The following is a 21,172-nucleotide window of genomic DNA, read 5'->3' as shown; positions in this document are numbered from 1 at the left end:
TCTTGGTTGTAGTTTTGAAAATGGTATGCATATACATACATTCAAGGAGGAGATGCGGAGGAGTTGATTGGATAAATTCTACGCTTTCGTTCAGGGTGAAGAGATATTCTATCGAGCGTATCATATCAACTCACCGAGCTTGCCGCGAAACACAATCTCTCGTAACATAGCCATGACCGCTGAAGAGGGGTCATGTCCCAGTGATACAGTTTTCTATAATGAAAACAACCATTACACACGAACGTGGTTCCATCGACTGGAGGAAAGAGAGAGACAGGAATCTTGACCCTGTGAGTGGGATAGGAGCACGTGATGAAATCTGCCACCGTGAATCGTCTCCACCGAGATCTTCCATCACTTGAATTCATCAATCTCTCAATAGAACAGAGGAATGGTTCAATGTCCCAAACAATTATAGTACCTTGGATAATGATATCGAATGCACCAAAGAAGGAGCAAAAGGAACCCAAGGAACAATCAGGACATCCGCATAACGTAAAACCAACCCTACACAAATTACTCCGTACTCTGCCAAAAACGGTATCATCTTGGCTGTCCATCTCTTGGTTCCATCCACAAACCCCGCAAAGCTAGAAACGCTCGCCCAGTTTGGGGCGGAATCTTATTTATTCCCGCCAATAAAAAGCCGTGTTAGCTCCATGTGTCGGAGGAACTCTCGAACAACAGTTGAACCCCCTGGCAGATCGAAGATGCATGCCCACGGCAGCGCCAGCGTCACCAGTAACCAGCAGCGCAAGAGACACAGGATACTCGAGTTACTAATAACTTGACAGGCTCAAGCACGGGAATGATGGTCCAGACTATGTTGGTTGATGGAGCTTGTGCGGTCGTTGCCAGCCTATCAGTTGCAGCACGAGCACGCGACACTTGCTCTCTCTCCTAGGGATGTTGTCGATGTGGACTGCTCCCAAAAGCCCAAGGTTTGCTGCCTGGGCCATTGCAATCTCCTCTTCTTAAACAGTCTCGTCCCTTGCTTATAGAGCAGCCCTTTCCCTCGATGATCATTTCGTTTTCCCGTGTCTTTTCTGTTTAAAAATGTCAGAGCATCGCATCCTATTGTTACTCTAGGGAATCTATTCCACCCGCGCTCTACTTGTTATTGCGTTATCCACCCCCTGAGACTAGTAATAAAACACCATTTGGACCAGCATATATTTACTATTACTCCCTTCCATACGATCCCCTAAATTATTCTACAAACCGTCTCGTCTCGTCTACAATCTCCATTCCCTCCCCTCCCAATCCATTAACCATGCCAATGCCGCGCCTCCCTCTAACCCCGGCCTCCTCTGGGGACATCGCCGCAAAGGAGAAATCCTCCAACTCCCCCGTCGAGATGTTCTTCTGCCTGCCCCCAGCCGCCCTCCCAAACAGTAGCAGTAGTAGCAATTCCAGCACCTCCAAACTCTCAGTTCCCACTCGTCCAATGTCCCCTATCTCCCCTGACATCCAACCAGTCAAAACATCAACCCGTTCCTCTCGGACTTCACGACAGCGATCTAGCACCAAGAAACGCCCTTCCGCAGCGGACTTCATTCTACCACCCCCCCCAACAAGAACACGGAAGATTATACAGATGAAGCCCAAGATGCAAACGGAACAAGTGAAACCGCGGTGCAATGGTGCTGGTGGTTCAGAGGGTAAAGCTAAGGCGGAAAATAGTACTTCTGCCAGTGGTGGTAGTGGTGCTGGATCCAAGAAAAAGCAGGCTAGTGGAGCAACCACTGCTGCGGGACGAAAGATTGCGCGCAAGACGGCGCATAGCTTGATTGAGAGAAGAAGACGATCCAAGATGAATGAGGAGTTCACGACATTGAAGAATATGATCCCGGCCTGTGGGGGCCAGGAGATGCATAAGCTGGCGATTTTGCAGGTTAGTTCTTTCTTTAACCATTTAGTTGTAGCATTGCTGACTAGAGGAACTGCTCGATACTCCACCAGGCTAGCATTGATTACATGAACTACCTCGAGCAATGCATAAGTGATCTCAAAGCAGCAAACAGCAACGACTGCGATGTTGGAACTGAAACAGATTCTACAAGCCTGTCCACCCCTTCCACGCCGTGCGGGGTTTCGACAACGAAATTCAATCGCCCAGCGAGTGTCGATCAGGATCAAGAAAGATTCTCATCCCTCTCCCCTTCTCCTCCCCCATCCCCCTCCCAGGTCCCATTCATATACGCCCACAGCCACAGCCACAGCCACACCAACAGCACCACAACCTCCCGGAACATCCACCACACCGCCAGCATCACCTACGAGTACGAGTGCGAATACCCCTACCAATCCCCCGGCCAATTATCTACACACTACCCCTCAACAAATGCCCATCTCCTCCCCAGCCCCGCCCTCCATGCATCACTCGACACCAGCACAACCCCAACCCCTTCCCTCCACCCCCTCGACCCCCGCCTCCAATCCCCGCAAGCACACCGCCAACACCAACGGCAACACTGTCCCAGCCACAACCACAAATCATCCTTCAACACCCTATCTACATCAACCGTATCATCCGCCCCATCAAGCACAAGCGCAAACGCAGTCATGACAAGCGTAAATCCGTCCCCGCCGCTCACAGCGCGGTATGCTGCAGACGTCGAGAGAGAAGGGTATGTGGATATGGATATGGATATTGATCATGAACATGAGGCGTCGGCTGCATTGTTGATGTTGAATGTCGATCGGAGGGCGGTGGGGGCTGTATTGGGATCTTCTTCTGGCATGACAGGGGTTGGTGGTGCTGGTGGGAACGGGGGAGATGGGCGGGTGGGTGTTTTTGGGATGGGAGATGGGGAGGGAGAGAAGGGGAGTGGCGTGGGGGCGGGAGAATCAAACACAAAGAAACTAGGAATGAGTGTGCAGGATTTATTGTGCAATTAATTAGTTGTGATCTCCTCCCCGCGAGTCTTGTCTGGCGTAACAGATCTTTCGTCTTGCTGTTTCTTTGTTAGCGCCCGGGGGTTTTAGCAGATGACCATATGGATAGCTTACGTGTGGTATAACGAATATGAGTCTACCACCACCTTGGCTACGAATAGGCAAATTAATATGAGATACATAGATCCCGAAAACAATACCTGAAAACCATTGTGTTTGGACGTTTTGTCCGCGCGGGCCAAACCCGTTGTGGAAGATTCAAAGGTATGGAACACATCACCGTAATACCTGTTCTCGCGGAGTATATCTTCTCAACACAGGGGAAATAAGCTAGTTGTCGTGCCCTTTCAAATAAATAAGCATTAAGTAAAACATATATATATTAGAAAGAAATGAGCGGATCGAAAATCTCCGTGGTTCATGGTTATTGTTGAAAATTGGGGGAGGGGGGAGTTAAAGAAAAACGGAGATGAGCCTTTGAATTTTTCAAAGGAGATGGATGTTCTGAAAGTGACCAAAGTAGTTTCTATCTTTCATTCTCCTCTCCAAATAAGATATAAGTCGCCAGTTTTCAAAGTTCATGCGTGATTGCCATCACATTGTCATCATAGGTATCTTTCAGGATGGGTGGTCCCAGCCATATCCGTAAGTTTTCCATCTGGATATCGGCACCGTAACAATCATTCAAACAAGCCAAACGTGTATATAAGTGTAAACCTCATGGGACATGGTACGGCTATTTATGGGGCACTGTATGCTTTTACGCGTACCGCATTTATTGTGAATATGGAGACAAGGAGTGGGAGAAGAGGATTGATGAATGTAGATAGATGTATTTCAAAGCAGCTCCTAGGAGGCAGGGAGGAGAGAGGATGGGGATAGAGGAATTAACCCCATGAACCGCGAAAAGAAGATAAAGAACCATGGAAGATCAAAAAGAAATCAAATTTGACAACAACTGGGGTATAATAAATAAATATTCAACTCTGTGGTTATTTTCGTGTGTTGTTGTGCGAGCATATCATGCCTGGGGAGGAGCTTTTCATGCTCGCTGTTCAGGTGTATTCTTCCATGATGGAGATGAGTTAGGGACGTGATGAGCTAGCTTGTTGAGAATGATGAGGGTAATGTCGAGGGAACAATGGGTCGTTTGACTCGATCTCCACAGGGATATAGCAAAACTATTATCCCCCGAAAACTGGGGCAGCAACAGAGCGCTGGAAGAGGGCGAGGGAACAGTAAGCCCAAGTGTGATATATCGAATTAGTCTATATAGACATGTATGCAAAGTTTTAATCCAGTGTTTGTGGGACTTCGCGTTACCAGGCCCCAACACATCGTCAATCCAAACATCATATATCATGGCAGCACAGATACAAACACATAGACTCAATAATACAACAAACCAGAATTCCTAGATCCCACTAACAGAAGGGGGAGGGAGGGGGGGGGGGGGGGGGAGGAATGAAAAAATAAATAAATAAATCACCAATTCTTCCCCTCCCCTCCCTCCTGCACCTCGCTCAACCACCTCTTAACGCCACAAATCAACCTCTCTCTTGACAGATTCAGTTCCTTCTCCAACACGGCCCCCCTCGCACTACGCCCCAACTCCAACAACTCATCGTAGTCATCGCCGCCATCAGCACCTGGCGGGTTTGGTTTGGAGACATCACGCACCCCACAACCCGCGCCAGGCTTGCCGTTCAATTCGGCCTGTAGGGCGGCCATGTTGTATTGAGTAAGTGGGGTGTTGGATTTGGGCGGACTGCCGCGGAAGAATGCCTTGCGGAATTTGCTTTCTTTGGATGGGGATGGGTTAAGGAGGAGACTTTGTTGGAGGGGCGAGGGAAGGAGAGGGGATGAGGTGCGTGGTTGGTCCTGAGGGGGTTTTCCGTTGTTGTTGTTGTTGTTGCTGCTGTTGATATCAATGCGATCGTTATGGCCGGGATGGTTGAGTGGGATTGGGACGGTCATGGGTTGAGTGGGTGGTAGTGGGTTTTGTCGTTGCGGGTGGCCAATCGAGTTGCTGGCATCGTCGATGATATTAATGGCGGTACGGTGATCTTGTTTATCATTGCAACCAGCAGCGTGTTTTGGTGAGGGCGGATGTGAAGAGGACAACGGGGATGAGGGCCCCCTTCGAGAGTGAGTGAGCTGTTTCAGTCGTTGGAAGTATTCTGCGGGTTTTCGATCGAATGAAACTCGGGAGGTTGATGTCGCTGGGGTGAGCTGGTTTGAGAGACGCGGGCAAGCGGTTGAGCCCTGATGTGGCGGTGTGGACGAGGAAGAATGAGGAGGCGGGGATGATATGGGCGATTGCGAAAGGCTTGCAGGTTTTGAATTTGATATCTTCTTGCCCAGGAGACTGAAGAAGGACCGTTTGCGGTTCTTTTTGTTGTTCTTATCATATCCATCTCGAACACCGCCCATAACCCTGGTCTCGTTACAGGGCGCCCTGGACGTGTATGTGGCGTAGTGCCGGGGGGTCGGAGACTTTGTGCAAATGTTTTCCATGACCAGTTACAGAGCTCCTGATAGGTACCCTAGTAGTTATCAAAAATATACTTGGGTTTCTTGTCTTATTTTTGACATTCAGTCACACGAACGATGATTCCTTTCGGATTTGGAGAGGGGAGCAATACGATGAACGAAGGTTGGCTTTCAAAGAATGTGTATGTAGTCTTTAAATTCCCATAGCGGGTACATGCAGGGTTGGATGCAAGCAGGACAAGCAATTGGATATAATTCCTCGGCATCCAGAGCTTCAAGACAAAATCTCAGATTGGCATCGTACGGAAAGGATTGGTGAATCGGACTGTTGGTTCGACGGTTGTTTCTTACTGCCAGACCCGGGACTGAAGACGACAGGGGGAAATATGCCCCAGCCGACTCAAAGTACTGATCGTGGGTGAAGATCTCGTTAGGGAATAGCTTGTCAAAGGGAAGAGGAGGGAGATGGGTCAAAAATTGGTAATGAAACCGAGAATAATAATAATAATAATAATAATAATAAAAGGGAGCCGACAAGAGGTTTTTTGATGTGTGACAAAGTCGTTTACGCATGAATTCGTAATGAGTCTTCCATTTCTGAGTGATTGTTTAGTCATGAGGGGAGCATAAACATGAGAAGTTCAGACACTAGAATCAGAAAATAACAAGGAAAATACGTGAAGGATAACAATGAGGAGAGGAGAGAAGAGCTAAAGAGGCCCGGCGAGTTTAACGGAAAACAGACAAGAACAAGACAAGGGGAGGGATCGAGGAGAGGAGACGGAGAAGGTTTGGAGGCTTGTTGAAGATCGTTGCAAAAATCGCCGCTCAATTTTCCTCCCTCTGAGCTTTTGTCAGTAATAATTGGGCCCGATGATGGCATCACTGCCGCCATCAGCCCCATCAATTGTGGTTCACGCTGGGAGCTAATAAGTGATCCGCACCAGCTCAACCATGATTTGTCTCTAGGAACCCGCTAGCCCCCAGTTTCGGCACCGATTATTGCCTCCCAAGCGGGGCCAACCATGAGCCTGCATGATTGCCAACTTTCAGAGGCTCATCTGATCGCATTTTTTGCCTCCATGGAATGGGATCCATCCATCCCCATCGACCGCATCCGCTGTTCGCACGGGGCCCATCGGGTAACTAATGCAGACACACACACACACACACACCTACACCTACACCTACACCTACACCTACACCTGGGGCAGTTTCTCCTACGGAGACTGTGTGGCAGACGAACCCAACGTCTGTCTCATGGCAGCGCCGGTCCCACAATGACAATCTGCAAACATCCAGCTTGTACCTGAGTTATTCGTGTGAAGTCTTTACCCATCAAACAGCGTTCGAAGGTTCGCTGTCCGATGATACGCAATTGCAGGTAAGAAGGGGGAGCAGGGTCATTGTTGATGCCTTTGCAGAGCACAACTTCTCCCGGCTGTTGAAAAGAAGCTTCCAGGCCGGGGTTACACAGACGCATTCCAGAAGTTGATCACCGCCGCTGTCAACCATCGGGCCGCTGTTTCAAAGGGACTCTGAATCACGCTCGCCTCGTTTATTTAGCACATCAATAGTGCATCCAGTGTCTTCGATCTTGATTCCTCAGATACAGACTCGGAATACAGGGGATTTCCGCAACGCAGGTCATCGGGAAAATATCCCCGCGCAGACCCTCGGTGGAAAATTCACGAGAGTTCGTATCACGGTCATTTATTGACCCTTATTAAAAAAATATTTACTTTTGAATTGGACTGAGAACTATGTTAAGGGATACGAGCCACTTCTAACGGATTATGTACCCTACTCCGCCAAGATCATTTTAAAGCTGCACATCATGTCAGACATTGACGGGAGACAGTTAGATTTAACGAGAGCAATGCATTCTTTTAAACTGGTGTTGCACAGCACAATCGACAGCTCAGATGGGGTTGGCTGCCGACCAGTTCCAGCGTGTGTGCTCCCAGGGGTAGATATCTCTCCTTTCAAGCGTTGGAAGCTTGGCTGCTCCTTTCGTGTTTCTCCCCTTCGGTATAGTGAAATTATACATGTTGTACAAGTATCTTTTCGTGAAGTTATTGACTCGGGAAAATACGGCATAGTTGTCCCATATTCTCATGATTTCCCTGATTCACTGGAATGCTAACTGTATAAGCACGTTCTACTGACTAATAGTTGGTTATTATTTGTTTACGCGTTGCGATGACCTTGGAAACTTTCCCCACTTCCACCCGCCCCACTAAAGACATCGCCAAGTTTCTCCCAGCGCCAGCGGAAAGGCTGAAATGGAATATTCAATCGAGGAAAAACATGGCTCAAGGCGGTCCTTTTCAATTAATATATACCATGTGCAAAAGGGATGGAACAAAAGAAGAGTGTTTGATTGGCGTACTCCTGATCTAATTGCTGACAATTAGATAGTTATTTTGGAAATATAACCAGGATAAAAGTCGTGTAGTTGGATATTTTGGCAATATGCTCCGTTTTAAGATGGACAGTAACTCCCGGTACTCCGTTTTTATAGCTAACGAATGGCGCATGACTATATATGTATGGTTGCATTTTGCATCATTCGCTGCCGTTAAGCTTCTTGCGACCTGAGCCTCTCCTGGGTTCCGCTTTGAAAGCCGAACCGCTGCGACGCCAAGGTTAGTTCTGGCGTAGCAGTCAGCAGTCTTAGCAGCAGGCGGGGCACATCTGGCATTTTCTGAAAACGAGATATATGAATGTTACTGATAGGATTTTATATTGTCTCTTACCTATCACTGCAGTTCGGATTCCTGCAGCAACTATCCGCCATCCCAGAGAACTTAGTTGTCGGACTCGTGCGCGACAAAGCTGCAACAGACGCTCGAGTGGAACAAGAGCTACCGGGGAGAAACATCCATATCTTGCAAGCTGATGTAACTGACTATGACTCCCTGAAGGTGTGCACATGTTGAAACGCAAACGAGTGAGGGCCTCCATGCTGACACTTTTGCAGCGGGCTGCGGAAGACGGCTGCTCAGTTGAGCGACAGTGTTGACTATTTAATCGCGAACGCAGCCCTGACATCGCGCTGGTCGAGGTATCGGTGTCCTGTGCGTATCCCCTATCCCGGGTTCTTTCTCTGGAACTCCCTGCCCACGGATTATGTGGGGGTTGGTTATAGCATGGAAGATCCAAAGAGACTTGAAGAAGACCTAATTCGCCATTTCCGAACGAATGCAGTCGGCAACATCCACTTGCTTGCTTGGGGTCTTCGTGCCTCGTTTGCTGAAAAGGGACAGCCAAGAAAGGTATCACCTTTACCACTGGAATGGCAGACAATGATTTTGTCGCTGGATATGATGTCGCGCCAGGAGCACCCAACGCCCTTACCAAGGCCGTCATGAATTCTGCGACTGCCAAAATTTAGTGCGCAGTATAGAAAGGATGGGATTCTGTTCATGGCATTAGCCCCCGGTATGGTTGACACCGGCGCGTTCACGGATTGTGAGAAATTTGCTTCCTCGTGTCCCCCGCGCTTCTTGGTTTGGAAAACACCTTTTTTTTTTTTCTTCCTTTTTTCTTGCTAATTCGTTTGCCGTCTAGCAACCCCCGAGGAGTTCGCTAAGTTGGGTAGCATGCTGCAAAGATTAGCGGCCTATGCGCCCAAATTTCAAGGCTCTCACAGTCGACGAGTCGATTAGTGCGATGTTGAGCGTCATCGATCGTGCAAGCATCGACAACGGATATGCCTGGGCATTCCTGTCTCAAAGGAAATACGCAAATGGCTTTAGACATGAACATTGTCCAATCCACAATGGTTACCGCTGATACAGAAGCTGGTTGAACCAAGCTTGTACGCAAAATACCGGGGGCATGGAGTAGAATTAACCAAATGCATGAAAAGTAGTCTTGAGTCCAATAATGATACTTTTCCATCGCCATAACACTGAATAAGAGCTCTGAGAAAATACCTCAAGAATTATCAATAGAGTATCCCATTTTCCCAGTGTCCCTTGGAAAATATCAACCGGCATTTCCAAGTACCATGAGAGAGTTACCTAATCAAAAGCCCCAGTGTGAAATAGACGCCGCACAGGCATCACAATCAATATCAAGACATTCGAGTCAGAAATGATAAACCCAAGAAAGCAAACCCCCCAAGCCGGTCTAAAATGACATGGAAAAGATATCAAGGATACAAAAGTAAAACCACTGCAGGCACCATTTATGACTGTGTAATATAACTAGGAGAATAGCAATACATTAATGAAGAGAAAAAGTATTGCCGCGAGGGGTATGGGAGGGTAGGAGGATATCCAACCACTCAGTAGGTAAACCTGAAACTGGGATGGTCGTCTCCGAGGTTATCAACCTCATCCTCAGGAAGAAGCAGGAGATGATCACGGAACCCTTCATCGCGGAGGCGGTTTTCCCGATACAAGTACAAGAAAAACGCGATGCATGTGACTGCACACACCCATACTAATGCAAGACTTGTCCTGAATCCCGTCGGGTACCTTGGGGCCTCGGACGGGAAGAAAAGGTTACTCGCAATAAGTCCGCCAGAATTTCCAAGCCCGATCTGCATCGCCGCTGATATGCCGCGCTTGTAGTGCCCACCCACGTTGTTGTTTAGCCAGGCAATTGTAATGGGGTGGGCCATAAAGGCTCCCGCTGAGATGGTCAAAACGGCAAAATAACATACACCCGGGGACACGGATTGTTGGCATAAGAGAATTATGTATCCGACGGTAGTAATCACGCATCCCAACATGGTGAACGCGAATCTATGCTTCAAGTGGTCCGAGATTATTGCTGTTAGCATTGCGCTGCAGGCGCCACTGGCAAATATTGGGACTGCCATGAGCTGAGCGTTTAGGGCAGTCCATCCCAGTTGATTGAGGATGGTTGGGGTAAAGAAGCTGACTGAGTATCCAGTGTTGACAATGCCGATATACATCACAATGCTGCAAAGGTGGGGGGCCGAAGACGTTAGAGAGTGATTCCATATGCAGGGCTAGAATTCGGATAAGGCTAAAAATCTTACTTACCCCATGTAGATTTTCACATCTGTGAAGGCGCGTTTCATGGCATTCTTGTCTAGACGGTTCATTTTAACATTTTCAGTTTCTGATGCTAATCGATCGAGGAGAAGCTTCCTTTCATCCTCTGCAAGGAACTTTGCCTTTTCGGGCCACTCAGGAATGAGAAACTTCGAAAATACAGCAGCAACCACGGTTGCAACGCCTTCGAGAATAAAAATCCAGCGCCAGCCGCTGTAACCACGAGCGCCATCCATTCCGGCAATGGCATAGGCCAGAATCTGCCGATAGTTATGAGCCTCCGAGCCAATTAAAGACAGTTGGAATATCTTACTCCGCTTAGCGAACCGGCCATAATGCTGCACGATACAAAAAAGTTGAGCCTTGTCTGAAGTTCATGCCGTTTATAATACATAGAGATAAGATACACACAACCTATGAAGTGTCAGATATACATGAGAACCAACCCAGTGAGTTTAGTTTAGGGTCGAATACCTGGGACAAATCCTGCTTCAAAAATCCCGAGGAAGACGCGACAGACTAGCAATCCAGCAAAACTATTTGTGACTCCTTGGAGAGTCGTAACAAGCCCTGAACAATCCTTGAGCCATTGAACGGAGACAACAAATACGGGAGTGATCACTCACCCCATCCTAGCATAACGCTGCTGAGCCAGGTTGAAGGGGAAACGTTTTTTAGAATGATATTGCTCGGGACTTCACAAATCATGTACGGAACAAAAAATATGAACAGGGCAATGTTGAAATCATGTCCGCTCATACCAAGGTCTCTCTCTAGACCCTGGAGACGAGCATTCCCAATGTTTATGCGATCAAGGAACGCCAAACTCATGAGAAAGGAGAGGACGGGGACGACATGGAGATCGCATTTCCATACAAGTTTCTTTTCGGCTGTTCTATCTATGGATTCGACGGAATGTGTTTCCGTAATGGTAGGCGTGCTTGGTATTTCTTTGGGTGAGCTGTTCATCCTGCTGGTCGCGAAGATACCGAACTTGAAGCACGCAGAGGAAAGGGGAAAATAGTTTTTTTGCCGTGAAGAGAGAGTGAGCGCACGAATGCAGAAAAAGGGTAAGCAGGGGGGATACGGAGGACTTAATAACTCCATATGTAAAGTCCGTGTCACATATCAGAAGATTTTAAGATTCGGATAGACTGGTATTTTATGATCGCCAATGCAGGGATGGCAAGATTGTGCATGACACAACATGAAAGATTTAGATTTCCTGTGTGCATCTGCAATTGACGCCATCAAGGTCATTCCCACTGATTGATATGGATTCTCAGTGCATGGGCATCCGAGCTGCAGAACTCAGGAAACACCAAAGTAAGAAAACATTGACGGCAAAGCGTAAAATACGGCAGCTCGTGATGTTTAAGCTTAACATTCCAGGGAACTGAGCAGCATCATTAAAACCGGGGCCGGGAAGGAAAATTCAATAACCTTATCTTCAAGAACTAACGCAGCGTGGTTTGGCCGCTGATGAGGGAAAACCGAGCTAGGAATTAAGGGTTGCAGCATGGTTTGGGCAGTACTCCGTAGTTTGACCTGGATGGATAATTTTGTAGCCGATCGTCAACTTCTCAGTGGAAAAATGTAACTATGAAAGAGCCACAAAATTGCCACACAGGGACTCTAGCGAAGGGAGGTTCTAAGTGCAACATCTCACACCAGACTTCAGAAACCCACATGAGGCCCAATCGTTGCAATACTCCCCAGCCAACATCTCCCTCCACCAATGAAACGGTGTGACTAGCCAGGAGAAGATGAAGATAGTCACGCCTGGGTCTAGTCAGCCCACCTTCCAGTAGCCGTATACGGGTCAAATATTTTGGTGTGCGCAAGCACCCAAGCACGAACAAACTCAGAGAAAAGCCAAGATAGAAAAAGCAAAAATAAACGTGAAATCAAGGAGCAAGAAACTAGCGCAGATAATATTACTGCACTGCTTGCGTTCAAGCATTGCCACGTCTGCCAATGTTGGCCGGCAGACTCATTCTAATAGGAATGATGGTCAATTCTGGGGTAATACAGCTGTTGTTTTGTGGTGATACTCCACGCCCCGCCCACCCACTAGTCGTGGGGAGTGGCACAAGTAAAAAGCCTGAGAGAGCTTACAGCCATGAGAATGTTCAAGATGTTATGCAGCTGAGATTAATCCTCTTTGTTCCTCTGACCTGTTATTAGCCCGTTGCTCTGGCTTTTACTCTCACTATTCTCACTGCTGCCATTGCTCATCCCCACCACCAAAAAAGCTGTTACTAAGCCGCGTTTGTGGCTTCGGAATTTCTCATACAGAGCTGGCGGAACTGCCACATCCATAGATGAGCAGCAATCATTTTGATCCAGGATGAGTATGGAAAGTTTGGCAACAGGTCAATTTTAATAGTCGAAAACAATAAAAGACACTCAATGCTGCTATGAGGTCATCTCTCTTAGCTCTCCAGGACTTCAGGAGGTACGTACATTGTCACACGCACATACATCATATGTGTTCACGAGTAAACATCGTATATGTGTTTGTCGAATGAAGTCCACTAGACCTGTCCGGAACCCGGAACAACAGTAAAGCCGTTATACTTCCAACCGTTCGGCTGAGTAATAACACATCCTTTAATCGTGCATAGCCTGAAGTTCCCCCTGCACATTTATTTCTTCAGTAAACAATTCGAGTCATTTAAAATCATTTGGTGTCATAACGACTCAACGCACATCATCCACTCAACAACCAAGCTTCAAACCTCACTACCATGTCAAACAACGCCAATATTGAGCTCACAGCAGCTGAAATCGTCCCCCAGAAAGATGCAAATTTATTTCTATTGCTAATAAATATGAGGTTCATCAGATTAGTTTAATGTGATTTGTAATCAGTCGACTGAGTCTGCTTTCAGAAAGACTGCGGTTTTTTATTTACAGAAAAAGCTTTCGTTTATATAGAGTTAGCTTTAAATTATGAATTTTCTTTCTACATTAATAATAAAATTAACTATTTATAAAATACTTATTATTATTATAATATTTAAACATTTTTAATATAATTTTAAAAATAAATCAACAATAATAAATTAATATAAATTTATATAAAATGTATTATAAATATATATTTAAATAATGATAATTATTATTTTAAATGTTAATAATTATATATTTTATATATTATAAGTAAAATTTAATTAAATTAAATAGTAATTTTTATTATTTTTAATAGTTATTAAATTTCTTGTGTAATTAACTTATATAACACTATCTAGTTTTATATTTATATATCAGTCAAAGTTATTGGTTGCATATAAATATAAAAAGAATAACCATAATATACTAATCATTATATGTTTTCTAAGCAGGTTTTCCAAAATTTAGTTTCTCTAGAAGTTTATTATAACTTAATCAATTTCTTTTTTTACATATTTCAGTTACTCGATTTAGTTGCTCAATTCAGTTATCCTCTTAGTTTTTAACTTACATTGAGAATTTAATAATATCCTGTTGAGAAATCCGTGGAATTTGTGAGTAGTAAAGGTGTGCGTGGTTAGTTACATGTGCATTTGATTTCTCATCACTTTGTCAACGACTCGACGCTTGAGGCTTGATTGACTTGCCATAGGAACACGGATCATACCATACCACACACCTGAGACGAGATGACAAGGTCGGAGCTGATAGGAGGGATCGTGCATTGATGGATTTTTTATTCTCGAACATCTCAGCCTTCGCCTAGCCTGGTAAGATGATCCAGGTTTGGAAAGGGTTTGATACACAGCCTACAACATGCTTTTGCAGCTGCAGCAACGAACGATGACAGAGATTCTTTCATTTATTAGTAAAAAATGTGTTTAATAATGGAGGAGATCATTACTGCTGCCCGCCCTCAGAAAGATGAATAATTGGACCTTGAAGTTCCCCGATCTAAGATTCGGCACTATTATTTCTCGACTCCATTGATACTTTCTGTCTAAGAACGTCTCCAGAAAAATCGGGATTTCCAAGTCTCCAAGCACCAAACCATGCAGCCAAATCGACTGGCTCGGAAAATCAAATAAGATGCCGACACAAAGCAATCACCCCAAATTATATTTGCCAGTCGATAATCGCCTTTCAATTCATCTGGGCCAGTTCCACCTCAATGCGTGGATTTTGATGTCATCTGCTGTTCACTGCCCAGTGTCCTCGTGGATCTCGGGTTATGCGCGGCGGAAGAGACACACAGTTAGGACAAACGTCCAGAAAGCTCTTACAGAGCGGAATCTCCCGCGCTCATGTTTCTTTTTGCCATCTCATCTGAAGCGCTCTGTGGTTGAGGTGAGACTTGCAGGAAATCTAACGAGTTCTTGAGTCCCAAAGGCATTAAATGGCAACAAGAGAACTGAATATTGAGCATACTATGTAACAGACGGTGTTTCAGGTGTCAGTGTACTGTGGTGTATCGTTTCTACAGGAGAGAGAGAGAGTCTGATCTTGCTGAAACCCAACTTCCTACCGGTTAATATGTATAAGACTCCAAGATATATTCTTCTAGTTATGAGACGACTCACCTCGGTTCGTCCATTATTATCATCCTCGATACCTAGCACAGGTATTAGAGTCTTAAGCGATGGCAATTTAGTTGGGATGGTGCGTTTGCAATGCCTCAGTTCCCACAAAGAGAAGTTCTTTCATAACTTCCTTTATTGTTGATAGATGGAAAATAATCAAAATATTTCGGCTATCGTCCGGCGACTCGGCATACTAATTAACTAACTAGTTACCGAACACTGAGCCGATGTTGATAATTTGTCGAGACCAACCAATCCCGATAAGATAAACCCTGCTGTCGGCACTCGCTCAAAATTGCCGGCTTCAGAGATGTAAACGTCAAATTTATTTCTATATCTCGCTGATATATGGGCATTCGGACATGAGCTGGCTTTATATTTTCGGCATAGGTACTTATATTCGAAACGAAGCAGCAGGAAAAATATAACACTACGTGGAACCTTTTCATCTCGAGAACTGAAAGCAAAAAAAGGGGAAAGCGGAACATATAGTAAAAAACAAACAAACTGCAAACCCTCAATTCACCGGCTCAGATCCGTCAAGAAATCTCAACCCTCCCCAAAATGGCAATAACCAACCCCACCCCCTGCTTTCAACCTCGCAACCTACCCAGATATAAAGGGCAAAGTCGTCCTGCTGCCGGGAATCGGCCGGTCGGGCGACCAGGGCATGTAGAGGAATGGTGCTGCATCTGCCCGCGTCCTGGCTGCCAATGGAGCCAAAGTATTTGGTTGCGACCTCAATCTCGCTGCAGCTCAGCACACACAGCGCCGCGTCGAGGCTGAAGGGGGGTGACTGCACCGTGGTGAGCGCTGACGTCGCCAAGGACGCTGATGTGAAAGCCCTCGTGGAAGCTTGCGTGGCGCGGTACGGCGGGCGCATCGATACCTTAATCAACAATGTTGGGAGATCAGAGCCTGGTGGGCCTGCGGAAATGTCCGAAGAGGCATGACGTTAATTTGAAATCGGTCTTCTCGAGCTGTCACTACGTGTTGCCGATCATGGAGTCGCAAACGGAGGGCAGTGGTGCTATTGTCAATGTCTCTTCTATTGCGGGGTTGCGCTAACTATATCGGCAAGCCGCAGGTGGCGTGCAGTGCGACGAAGGCTGCGGCGACACAGTTTACCAAGGCAACGGTGGTAATAATCTATGCGAAGAGAGGCGTCAGGCTGAAGAATGTGGTTGTGCCCGGGTTGATCCATACACCGCTTGTGGGATTGCTTGCGGATAAATATGTTGGGGGGTGAGGCATTTGGAGGGATTTGTGGAGAAGAGACACAAGGCTGTGCCGATGGAGACTCGTTTGATGTTACGTTCATTGGACAGAAGTCGTTGTGGACGAGAGAATTACTTCATCCGGATAGTTACTAGTAAACTACCAAGGTTTTGGTTCAGTGAGCTAGACATTGGTGAAGGTTACGCAACACTTTGGGGCTGACTTTATATAATGTAATAATAATATATATCTAATACCTGAATCCTTGAAGGGCAATTTTCAGGTCAGTAGATAACCTCTTCTAAGAGTTGGGGGGTTTGCAAACGGTAGCGGCCATATAGAAGGAGAGAAGGCTAAACATTTGTGGTATCGCGACTACATTATAGACTTATTTATAGATTGTGCGATGAGTATATCAGTTGAGATGCGAACTTCAAATCAGCTCACTCAAGAATGGGAAATTATAGCAAATGATATAGATGGGATGTTTCTATAATGTAGCTATGTACGGACAGTGATCTGCAGATGTTGAAGTATCTGTTGTTTAGATGCAATCGACGGGCCACAAGGAATATAAAAGAAAATGAAAAAAAAAAAAAAAAAATAAAAAATTTGAAAGGTCATTCTTGGTAGATGGATATTGCATGTATAGATAGGTATATAATATGCACAAATCGGCAAACAAAATATTCAAGCACCACTGATGTCCCCTATCGCAAGACTGGGTGCGAGGAGTGAAAGAAAAGAAGAAATTAACAAAGGGAATGAATGTGGGCTGTAAATATATAATATAATGATGTGGACAATTAAAACTATCTTCAAGCGTGGTATGGCACATGGGTATTTTTTTAAATAAATAAAAACATAACCCCAGATATAAAGGAATGGGAAAATAAAAGAGAGTGACAAATAACCTCACTGATAGGAGGAGGATGAATATAGGCGGAAAGCAATCGCAAAAGAGTAGAGGTTAATACCCATATGCTTTATTACATAATTATGAAACAGAAAATGAGAATATTTGGCCGTTGACAAGCAACTATAATGCTAGAAAGGGGGGGGACGAAGAAAAAAAAGAACACAAAAACAATCAGCAAACCATCCGTCGCCAAAAACAATGTACCCCATTCTATCCCGTATCTTTCCAGTAGTATGCAAACTGAAGCTTCGACGTAATGTTGTATTAATAGCAGATTCGTCGTCAAGCTTCCTAATTTAATAAAAGCAACTTCGGGGGGAAAAAAAGAAAGAAAGAAAGGAAGAAAGAAAGAAAAAGAAAAAGTATAACGCCGTTCCACTTTAGTTTTGAACAAAAGGTGATGCCGTCATGGGTCGTAAATTTTATGGTGCAATGAGGGGTCGTCGAGCCAGTCAAGTCCGTCCACACCACCACTCCCCAAGTCAAATCCACTGATTTGTTAAGGCTACCATGTGGGATATCATATGAAGGGAAACGGGTTCCGTAACTAATGACCCATCTTCTTATGCTGGAGATGGAAGAGCAAGAGAAGGGCCATCAGTTAAGGAAGATCCCTTATTTCTAAGCTGGAGGTCTTCAGGTCTCAGAATCAAGTCCTTTCCTTTTTCCTGGCAGCGATCGCTGTCCCTCTCCTTGTCTCTCTCGGCAGACAACGTACGTTTGGTTAATGTGTGCTTTATTTGCTTGATAATTCCTCTCTGGTCTCCTCTCGATAAATTGAAACCGGGGCGTTGTGCTGGTACCGGGTCAAATTTAGTGATTTTGCAAAAGAGAGTTGAGAATAAATATTGATCACCACTTCCGTCATATAGAGGTAAATATCTGTATCCTTGTGAGAGACTGCTGAGCTTTGCAGTGAAGGTGGCAAGCTGCACACTGTTATTACCACCAAAGCTCCGTCCATCAGGAGAGTTGCGGACGACCCAACGAACAAAGACGAGGTCTGGGTATTTGGTTTCTAGAGACAGTTTGAATTGGTCATTGAACACAGGGTTGAAACCATTCTGCTGTTCAATTTTTGTCCGACGACGGTGCGGTTGACCAATTCCAGACACGCCATTGCGGGCTGAAGTATCAACACCCCCTTCGCCAAATGCAAGGCCTTTCTTCTTATCATCGGCGCAGAACAACTCGATTTCGATATACGGATTAATGCTATCGTCCGGACCCATTCCTCGCAATCTTGGGAGCTGCTGTGCGGATATGATATCCACTGTGAATCTAACCAATTTCCTGTCTACTTTTGGCCTTACATCGCCACAAAGAGCAAGAGATCTCGGAGACGACGGAGATGTTCGCAGACTGTCTGGCTTGAGAGTATAGCCGGTTTGATCGGTTCCGGCGGCAAACATTGCTTGGTTCATTTGCATACCTATATCGTACGTCTGCCAGTTCATTGCTACCATTTGCACGCCTCTCCTCCAGAAAAAATTCGGATCAAAATTTGACGAGCGGAAACGAGTATTCGCCGGATAGACACGTGTGATGAAAGATTTGGTATGCGCTTCAAGGAGTGCTTTGATCTCTGAGTCGCGAGATATTTGTTCGAAAGATCTCTCGGAGAAAGAGTACACATGGTTAAACCTTTTGCTCTCTGGAGAGTTGAAGCTGTGCCATTTGTATCCACGAGTGTATACACCCAGTTCAGCAAGCTCTCGGGTGATCCGACTTTTAGGCTGCTTTCTCTTCTCTTTCCTTGTCGACATCACAAGGGGGCCAGCATCACTATCCTCGGATGCGCTACTCAAGCTTGTTGTTGTAAGTGACCGTCTTCCAGGTGTCCATGCTGTAAAGTTACCAGAATCTATTGGCTGAGTTACATGCGCCATGGGAAATGTAAAAGCACCGCTTTCGGGACCATTGGCACGAGCAAAGGGCGAACTGGAACTGCGCTTGCGCCCAGCAATCTGAGAGTTGGAAGATGTCAACTGCTCGTCTTCGTCTGCGGTTTTAACTTTTATCAGGATGCGATGCTTTAGGTCATCTGGGCAGGGCAATATCGCGCAATTCGTCAAAAGCGGTCGAAGAAGTAGCTTATCCCCAAATGTCTCTTTCATGATTTCCACCATTGCCAGTTGTTGAAATGGGGAACAATGGACCTCAAGCGATAGTATCAACGGATACTCAGAAGCTTGGAATGCATATCTGTTGATGACATTAATACAGTCTGCGAATAAAACGCTGCTCGTCAATGTACGGCCGTGAGAGACGGTTGGGCGACCATCAGCGCCATCCCAGCAGTCAATCTCCACACAGCGGCAGCCATTTTGGAGGGCCGTGATGTAGGCTTCGGTGCTGGATTCGCCAGCAACTTGTCTTCCCAGTAAGTACGTGTTATGCGAACTCGAGATGAAATATTCGTTGAGGGGTCTGTCGAGCTTCGGAGATGAGAATCGTGCTGGGTATATGCCATTTTTCGGAGACATTAAAAAGGCCGAAAAAGCTTCCAGGTTCATCCGAGCACTGGGAGAATTTCGTGGTTCTAGGGCACGTTGTTTGGAGCCGCGAACGAAAAATTCGAAGGTTGAAGACCAGTAGTTTCTGTTATTATCCTCCACGTTTTCGCACTGGGAATCGCGAAGGAATTCGAGAAACTCGTCTAACGTTAACCCCTGAGCAGAATCTGTTGCGATAGAGCGGAAAATTTCTCGGATATCCTTGCGGTCTTTCAGTCGTTGAAGGAAATCTTTAAATTGGGCGAAATTCAATCTTCCAGTTCGGTCCTTATCTGCTTTTGCGAATTGGGCCCGTAACATGTTTTTAGAGCAATTGATATGTAAGCTTTGGCAGAGGTTCTCGACGGCATTCCGATCAAGGGACTCTTCTCCTGACTCCAGAGACCGTCGAGACATTTCACGTTGCCAGTGAGCTTTCAGGACGCTCTCACTCTGACCAGAGCCGGCCAAGCCGGCCATGAGACCAATCCGGTATCTAGAGATTCCTTCTAGGGTATTCGTCCACAGTTCGAAAGTCTCTTTATTGGGAGCGATAAGATGCAGCGTTTTAATGGGCTTGCTTTTGGACTGCTCAGGGTTCGTGAAAATAATTGTGAACCATAACTCCTCCAGTCTTTCAGGAATATCATGTTCCTCCCGGTAATTGCGGGCATCTAGGCCAGTGCGAATTTCTTTAATATCATCGATATAAAGTCGTTTTGCGGGATTTGACAAGTCCCAGTACACCTTGGCAGATTGTAAATCGAGGAAAAATGTCACCATCTTCGTCTTATGTTTAGATACCTTGGTCAGAAGTGAACCGCGATGCAAAATAGAATCCAGTTTGGGCGCAACACAGCCATCATTGGCTGCAACAGCCATGCTACATCGACTGGCAGTAGCATTTGTATCACGGTTACACCACGAAGCTAGATGATCGCAGGGTTCTTCCTCTTCTTCATAGCTCGAATCCAAGCCACTATCCCTAGATGTTGTCGTTCCAGTTTTACTGTCACTTCTCCTCTGCATAATCACAGGACCAGAGCTATTGTCTCGCTTATCATAGCGGGATGTAGATTGTCTTCGACGAGCTAGCTTATTCGCAGCTCCTCTGGATATCCTCCGCATCAGCCCAGGAGTTTTGCTGGAGGTAGTGTTGTTTGCGGCGCTATCTGTACCAAGTGGAGGAGCGTTAAAGGGTTGTGAAGGAAAGGCCACAGCACTTTCCGGCAGTTCGAGGGGAGCGGGAGATCCGAACGTCATTATAGGACTCACAGAATTGCGAAAAGGCGTATCATGCGCGGAGTCGGTGAAGCCGGTAGGAGAAAAAGGAGTAGGGCTGGGGAAATTAGAAAAATAGGTCGGGAGACTAGATGAATCTGTTGATACCCCTGAAGGTTCAAATCCGGAGGTAGGAGGGGCAGAAGCGCTGAGTGTAGAAGAGAACCCATTTTGGAAAGGAATTCTGTGCGGAACATGTAGAGGGGATCTTGATTGAGAATGAGTGTTGTCTTTGAAGATAGAGGGGGAGGCCCACCCGCTAGCCGCCATTCCAGAGGAGTGATGATGTAAAAGCGAAGG

General features: G+C 46.0%; 7 protein-coding genes across 7 annotated transcripts; 4 read left to right on the top strand and 3 right to left on the bottom strand.

Moving 5' to 3' along the window:
* Positions 1 to 659: 659 nt before the first annotated feature.
* On the top strand, positions 660 to 904 carry PADG_11493 (uncharacterized protein; the record flags this gene model as incomplete). The annotated part of the gene is made up of 2 exons (XM_010760656.1): positions 660 to 741; positions 795 to 904. 2 exons carry the CDS (start codon positions 660 to 662, stop codon positions 902 to 904), a joined length of 192 nt encoding a protein of 63 aa, XP_010758958.1.
* A 369-nt stretch (positions 905 to 1,273) lies between these two features.
* On the top strand, positions 1,274 to 2,901 carry PADG_02819 (uncharacterized protein; the record flags this gene model as incomplete). The annotated part of the gene is made up of 2 exons (XM_010760312.1): positions 1,274 to 1,894; positions 1,963 to 2,901. The coding sequence occupies 2 exons, from the start codon at positions 1,274 to 1,276 to the stop codon at positions 2,899 to 2,901; spliced, it is 1,560 nt and encodes a 519-aa protein (XP_010758614.1).
* Positions 2,902 to 4,383: 1,482 nt separating this feature from the next.
* On the bottom strand, positions 4,384 to 5,415 carry PADG_02818 (uncharacterized protein; the record flags this gene model as incomplete). The annotated part of the gene is made up of 1 exon (XM_010759847.1): positions 4,384 to 5,415. The coding sequence occupies one exon, from the start codon at positions 5,413 to 5,415 to the stop codon at positions 4,384 to 4,386; it is 1,032 nt and encodes a 343-aa protein (XP_010758149.1).
* A 1,001-nt stretch (positions 5,416 to 6,416) lies between these two features.
* On the top strand, positions 6,417 to 8,765 carry PADG_02817 (uncharacterized protein; the record flags this gene model as incomplete). Its single annotated transcript, XM_010759846.1, has 4 exons — positions 6,417 to 6,513; positions 6,606 to 6,775; positions 8,163 to 8,320; positions 8,375 to 8,765. 4 exons carry the CDS (start codon positions 6,417 to 6,419, stop codon positions 8,763 to 8,765), a joined length of 816 nt encoding a protein of 271 aa, XP_010758148.1.
* Positions 8,766 to 9,685: 920 nt separating this feature from the next.
* Positions 9,686 to 11,393, bottom strand: PADG_02816 (uncharacterized protein; the record flags this gene model as incomplete). Its single annotated transcript, XM_010759845.1, has 5 exons — positions 9,686 to 10,328; positions 10,413 to 10,684; positions 10,738 to 10,838; positions 10,899 to 10,994; positions 11,051 to 11,393. 5 exons carry the CDS (start codon positions 11,391 to 11,393, stop codon positions 9,686 to 9,688), a joined length of 1,455 nt encoding a protein of 484 aa, XP_010758147.1.
* A 4,279-nt stretch (positions 11,394 to 15,672) lies between these two features.
* Positions 15,673 to 16,208, top strand: PADG_02815 (uncharacterized protein; the record flags this gene model as incomplete). The annotated part of the gene is made up of 2 exons (XM_010759844.1): positions 15,673 to 15,861; positions 16,041 to 16,208. 2 exons carry the CDS (start codon positions 15,673 to 15,675, stop codon positions 16,206 to 16,208), a joined length of 357 nt encoding a protein of 118 aa, XP_010758146.1.
* A 1,451-nt stretch (positions 16,209 to 17,659) lies between these two features.
* On the bottom strand, positions 17,660 to 21,142 carry PADG_02814 (uncharacterized protein; the record flags this gene model as incomplete). The annotated part of the gene is made up of 1 exon (XM_010760311.1): positions 17,660 to 21,142. The coding sequence occupies one exon, from the start codon at positions 21,140 to 21,142 to the stop codon at positions 17,660 to 17,662; it is 3,483 nt and encodes a 1,160-aa protein (XP_010758613.1).
* Between the last annotated feature and the right edge of the window lie 30 nt (positions 21,143 to 21,172).

Source organism: Paracoccidioides brasiliensis, assembly GCF_000150735.1.
Source record: "Paracoccidioides brasiliensis Pb18 unplaced genomic scaffold supercont2.3, whole genome shotgun sequence".
Classification (NCBI taxonomy): Eukaryota; Fungi; Ascomycota; class Eurotiomycetes; order Onygenales; family Ajellomycetaceae; genus Paracoccidioides; species Paracoccidioides brasiliensis.
Note: the sequence above shows the minus strand (reverse complement) of the source record. Positions and strands in the feature narration are given on the sequence as shown.